Source organism: Pseudorasbora parva, chromosome 1, assembly GCF_024679245.1.
Source record: "Pseudorasbora parva isolate DD20220531a chromosome 1, ASM2467924v1, whole genome shotgun sequence".
NCBI classification, from domain to species: Eukaryota; Metazoa; Chordata; class Actinopteri; order Cypriniformes; family Gobionidae; genus Pseudorasbora; species Pseudorasbora parva.
The window spans coordinates 70,086,690-70,092,890 of NC_090172.1; the positions used below are offsets into that span (position 1 = coordinate 70,086,690).

Consider the following 6,201-nt stretch of genomic DNA (forward strand, 5'->3'; position numbering starts at 1 on the left):
CAGGCATTTCCACCCAGGATAGCGATCCACAGCTTGAGCGACCAGGACGTCATCTCAAGCGTTCGTACAAACCACGTACAAGAAGACCACTCTCTCCTCCTCCATCAAGAGTCGCAGCTTCTTCCATCTCTCCTTCTCAGCCTCCCCAGTCTTCATCTCTGCCTACTGGCTTAGAGGTTCCGTCATTTCCTCCCATTTCGAAATGGACGGTAAACAGTCTCCGTCAAGCACTCGCTAATGCAGGTGTCCACTTTCCACGCAGATCAACAAAGATCCAACTTTTCGAGCTATTGGCAAGTGCAAATAACACTCCCAGTCCTCCTGAACTTCCTCCAAAAAACCCCAAGAGAAAAACTCGATGCACTGCAGACATTCGTTTTCCCCCGCCGCAGCAGGGAAATCTCTCCCAAACGCAGCACGCTATCCCCATAGCGACCGCTCGTACTTCCGGGTCCGCCGCCATAGCGACCGTTCACACTTCCGCGTCCGCTCCCGTCTCGTTCCGGCCAGCAACAGCGGCTGCTGAAAATAGTTCCGCAGCGGACCACGCTCCAAACAACCCTCAGGTTTCCTTCACAGGCTTAAGAGCTTCCAGATTTGAGACAGTAACCCCTTCTCAATTATTGTCTTTTCCTTCAGCTGCTAATTTCCATCTCAATTCTTACCAAGGGGCAGAATCCAGCGTGAGGTTGCCTCCGCTGAATATTCCGCCCCCCCTACACTTTCCTTTCTCTTCAGGTGGTGGGGACAGCGCGAGGATGCCTCCGCAGTCTTTCCCACTTCTTTCTTTCCCTTCTGTCTCCCACTCTTTTCCAGCAGCAAACCATACCAGTCAAGAAACGCTTGCAAGGATACCCCAAGCTCAGCCCTCCATGTCTACAGCCCCAGCTCGCTGGCCTTCCCATACCCTCTCGTCAGCAGTACTCCAACCACCTCCTCCCCATGCAGTAGCCCAGGAACCTCCACCAGTGTCGTCACAACTTCGCTCCCAAATTCTCGCAGGTGCAGATATAGATCTTCCTTCTCTCCTTACATCAGTCCCCACCAACGAATCCCATCGTTCTTTTGAATGCGGTCCCCTAACCATACACTTAAAAGATTCCACCCCAACTACCAAGCGAGTACTCACTTTTTCAGAATTCTGCATAGCTTTCAGCAGACTAACAGACGTCATAAGTGCTGTCTTTCCCACAAGACGCAAAGAGCTCAACGACTATCTTTCAATCATAGCGGAGCTCAGCCTTTCTTTCGGTGGTAGTCATTTTTACACCTACCACAAACTTTTTTCTGCTAAATGTGCTGCTCGTATCACCCATTGGAACCAATGCCTATATTGGGGTGCTCTCGACCTGGAACTTTACAATAACGTTTTTCTAGGCGTGCGAAGCATTTCCTGTGCCATTTGCAGGTCAAGCTCTCATCCAACTTCTTCTTGTCCTCAAATAACAACAGATCCCCCAACTCCTCTGGAACCACAAGCGCCCAAGTCTACATCCTACGTTCCCCGTCAAGAAACGAAAACACCATCAGTTTCAACTCAGGGAAACAAGTTTGCAACAACTTCAACAACTTTGGCTGTGTTAGACAACGTTGTCGTTTTCTCCACATTTGCAGTTTTTGTGGTGGAGCTCATGCTCATTCTGCATGTCCTGTACGACGTTCTTCAGCAAATAGAAATAAAAACCTAAAAAAGTATCTCTCTTCCCCTATCATCATTTCTTCTCTCGCAAACGAATTAAAAAACCATCCAGACAAAAACGTTACACACTACCTCATTTCAGGCTTGAAAGAAGGTTTTGATCCAGGTTTGGAAAGCCTACCAAACTCTAGTTTAATCTGCAACAATCTCCAGTCAGCCTCAGCTGAACCAGACACAGTAGAGGCCCTTATCAAAAAAGAAGTGGATTCCGGCTTCATGATTGGTCCTTTCAATTGCCCCCCTTCGAACTTTTCCGCATAAATCCTATAGGGATAGCCACCAGAAAATTCTCAGGCAAAAAACGCATCATAATTGACCTTTCTGCCCCGCATGGAAAAAATCAACCAAGTATCAACAGCTTAATCCCCCTAGAAGAATTCTCACTGCAATATCATGACATAGACCAAGCTATCAATCTCATTAAACATGCCGGCACAGCGGCCTGGCTCGCAAAGGTCGACATTACTTCAGCTTTCAAGGTCATGCCCATCCACCCTGATTTTTGGCATTTATTCGGCATTCGTTGGCAAGAACAATTTTTCTTTGCAGTCCGTTTGACTTTCGGCTGCAAAAGCAGCCCAAAAATATTCGATACTCTATCTGAAGCTCTCTGCTGGATCCTACAAAACAACTACGCCGTTCCTTTCCTCATTCATCTTCTCGACGATTTTCTCATAATCTCCCCCAGCCAGTTTCCCCCAGCAGAACATCTAACCATTGTCCAAAAAGTCTTCTCACAGTTAGGAGTCCCCCTCTCCCCGGAGAAAACCTTGGGCCCTTCTACATCTCTGGAATTCCTGGGAATCAATCTCGATTCCATTAAATTTCAAGCTTCTCTTCCCAAGGAGAAGATAGACAGAATAATAGCCATTTCTCTAAACCTGCTAGAAGCCTCCCACTGCACCAAACGAGACTTGCTCTCTCTTTTAGGGCATTTCAACTACGCCATGCGTATAATTCCCCAAGGCAGGCCTTTCATTTCACATCTTTTGACCCTCGCTACTGCAGCCCAAGGTCTCGAAGACCTAGTCGAACTAAACCCCCCTTGTCGTTCAGATCTTAAACTTTGGACAACATTCCTAAAGCAATGGAACGGGCTCACATTCTTCTACGACAATTTTTTGTCCCAAGCCAGCGACCTCAATCTTTTCACAGACGCCGCCCCATCCATAGGTTTTGGAGGTTACTACGAAGGCCACTGGTTCGCCTCAACCTGGCCTCCTGAGCTAACCCTTTCCCCCCATTCCGACCAATCCATCGCATTGTTCGAGCTATATCCCATAATCGTAGCAGCCCATTTATGGGGCTCGAACTGGTCATCAAAAACCATTTCCTTTTTTTGCGACAACCAAGCAGCAGTTCACCGCATAAACAAAGGCCGTTCTAATGCCCCAAAAATCATGCCCCTACTGCGACGCCTCATTTGGATATCTGCCTGTAACCAATTTATTGTGAAAGCTGAATATATCCCAGGGCATAAAAACCAAATCGCTGACGCTCTTTCTCGCTTTCTCTTCTAGAAATTCAGAACATTGGTTCCAGAATCAGACTACAACCCGACACCAGTTCCTCCCTATTCAGAACTCATATTCCCATAGACCACCCCCTCAGTCATCTGCACACCCTTTCCATGGAATTAATATTACAAGCTGTTTCTCCAAGAACTCTTCGATCCTACTGGACAGCCTGGAATTCCTTTAAAAACTTCCATACAGTTTACAATTTAGCGTTCCCAGATTTTTCCCTCCTTTCTATAACTTCTTTCATTTCCCACATGAACAGTTCCAAGTCCATTCAGCCAGGATCTATTAAAGTCTACCTCAGCGGCATACATTTCTTTTTCAAAATCATCCATGGTCACGAGTGCCCTGCCATCTCAAATCCCCAGACATCTCTTCTCATTAAAGGCCTACAAAAAACTCACCCAACCAAATCCGACACCAGGCAACCTCTTACCATCGACCTCCTAGGCAAATGCCTGACTACCATCCGCTCCGGGGTTTTCCCTCCGAACATAACCCGAACCCTGGACGCCATGTTCATTTTAGCCTTTTTTGGCTTTCTCCGTGTTTCAGAATTTACAACCAATTCCACTTTCAATCCAGCTAATCATGCAACCATCTCAGATCTCAAAATTTTAAACCATGACACAATTCGATTCAACATCAAACAGAGTAAAACCGACCAACTAAAACGAGGTCATCCAGTCTTCATTTTCAATCTACCAACACCCATCCAGCCCTATCAGTCCCTTGCTGCATTCCTATCTCAAAGGCATTCACAAACCAATTCTCCGCTCGCACCTTTATTCCTCGACGAGAACAACTACCCAGCATCCAGACATTGGTTCCAGAGAAAACTAAAAACCGTCCTCGCCAGATCAGGAATTTCCATTAAAAACTTTTCCTCCCACTCGTTTCGCATAGGAGCAGCTACCACAGCTGCACAAAAAGGCCTATCGGAAACCCAGATTAAAATGCTAGGTCGTTGGACGTCCCACACTTTCGAATCCTATGTAAGATCAAACCTCTTCCACATTAGACAAGCCCACCAAACTCTCACAACCTCATAAATCTCGCTGCTTGCCAAGCCCCGCAGGGCTTTTCATACATCTGGTTGCAGTGAGGTCCCTCCCGTTCAATCGGGTTTGCCACCACGCATGGCGTGGGCTCTCCCTTTTGAATTGCAGTGTGGGCCCCCCCAACCAGATGCAACGCAGGCTCTCCCGTTCGAATCGCAGTGTGGGCCCTCCCGTTCGCTTAAACAGGAGCTTTCATGTCTTATGTTTACCATGGGCTCCCAATTCGAATTGCAGTGAGGGCCCTCCCGTTCGAATTGCAGTGTGAGTCTCTTTCGTTCGGGTGCAGCATGAGCACTCCCTTTCTGAATTGCAGTGTGATCCTTCAGTTTTCTCTATCTTGAGGGCTCTCCCGTTCAGATCGCAGTGAGGGCTCTCCCATCCGAACAGTGGACTGGAGGAACTCAATATTCGTCCTTGGGTAGTTGTGGGCCATCATGTTCTCACGCGGTGTGGGCCCTCGCCTCAGGGGGAGGGAAGCACTGCGTCAAATTCCCCATCGCAGGGTCTCTCTTTCTGTGGCGGGTGGCGTGGTTATCGCTTGGGAGCAGTTTTGGCCCGCTTCTTCAAGGACAAGGACCTCCTTCCTCACTCATGACATCAAGGGCTCCCTGTTATTCCAGCCCGGGGGGTCCCATGTCACGAATGCTAAGGCAGGACGTACCCAACCTTCACCCCCTTTTTCCCCTCCAGTCCAAACGCTGCTCCCGCAGGAGCAACTAGGAGCGTCACTGCCGCAGCAGTGCTCGCCCACGACCCAGGTCGATAAACGCAGCAGCGAGATGCTTCATACAATACCACACATCCTCAGCTTCTCATTACCTCTCGTAACTTAATTTTTACTCTTTTGGGGGCCGCCTTCCGTAATCAAACTGAAACTCCAGAGCAAACACTGCCATCAATTCCACTCGCATATTACCAGCTTGCTGTCCTAAATCTATTTTGCTTTTTTGGGGGGTAAATCTAAGCTCGAGTTGAAGCAGCGCCCTCGAGCCCCTCCACCGTGGACAGCAAGCCAAATATGTTTAAACCTTATCAGCTAAAGAGTATATGGGTAAACGAACTCGTGAAGTGAAGTTCACAACATAATTTCGGGAGGAGTGAACCCATCTAATCTTTCAATTAGCAATGTACACAAACGCAAGTTCGAGAGGCGTGAACCCATCTAATCTTTCAATCAACCGCAAAGCATATAAGCAGCCTCCTACCTCTTTCAGGCATCAGTCGTTTTGCTCCCTCCACCTCCCCAACTCCACCTACTTACATTCATGTTTACCTTTCTCTTCTTCCTAGCACTAGTAGTCCCCGGGGGGGTAAATCTAAGCTCGAGTTGAAGCAGCGCCCTCGAGCCCCTCCACCGTGGACAGCAAGCCAAATATGTTTAAACCTTATCAGCTAAAGAGTATATGGGTAAACGAACTCGTGAAATTATATTAACCTACTGAAAGTGAGCAAAGAATGTTCCCAATGTTCAGAATGTGAAACTGTTCAGGTACAGCTCAGGACAAGAGCACTTGAGACCCCGGCGAACCAGGTCCAGGCAAATAAACCTTATAAATGTGTGTGAGGAGGACACATTACACACTTCTTGGAGGGATGCCCCGACAACAAAACTCTTGACGGCATACTTTGAGTGGAACCGGTTCACACTGGCAGAGGCGAGGGAAGACCACATGCCTCGTAAGCCATAGGAATTGCTTCCAAAATCTGGCTGCTGATCTCTTTTGGGGACACAAAGCACACAAGCAACTGGTCAGTCTTTCTCCACTGAGGAGTCTTACAAATATATTAGTCAAGGACCCTAACAGGGCAGAGTAAGTGTAACTTCTCATGGTCCTCCAACACATGAGGAGGAGAGGCCTGTAGGACTATAGACAGGGCCACATTGTGGGTACGGGGAAACTCTAGCCAGGAGGAGGCAACT

The 6,201-nt window shown here is 48.0% G+C and overlaps 1 protein-coding gene across 1 annotated transcript; it reads left to right on the top strand.

Annotated features, from left to right (window-relative positions):
- The first annotated feature begins 609 nt into the window (after positions 1–609).
- LOC137088621 (uncharacterized) lies at positions 610–4,540 on the top strand. The gene is made up of 2 exons (XM_067452123.1): positions 610–1,002; positions 3,220–4,540. The coding sequence occupies exons 1-2, from the start codon at positions 759–761 to the stop codon at positions 4,269–4,271; spliced, it is 1,296 nt and encodes a 431-aa protein (XP_067308224.1). The 5' UTR covers positions 610–758; the 3' UTR covers positions 4,272–4,540.
- The last annotated feature ends 1,661 nt before the right edge of the window (positions 4,541–6,201 follow it).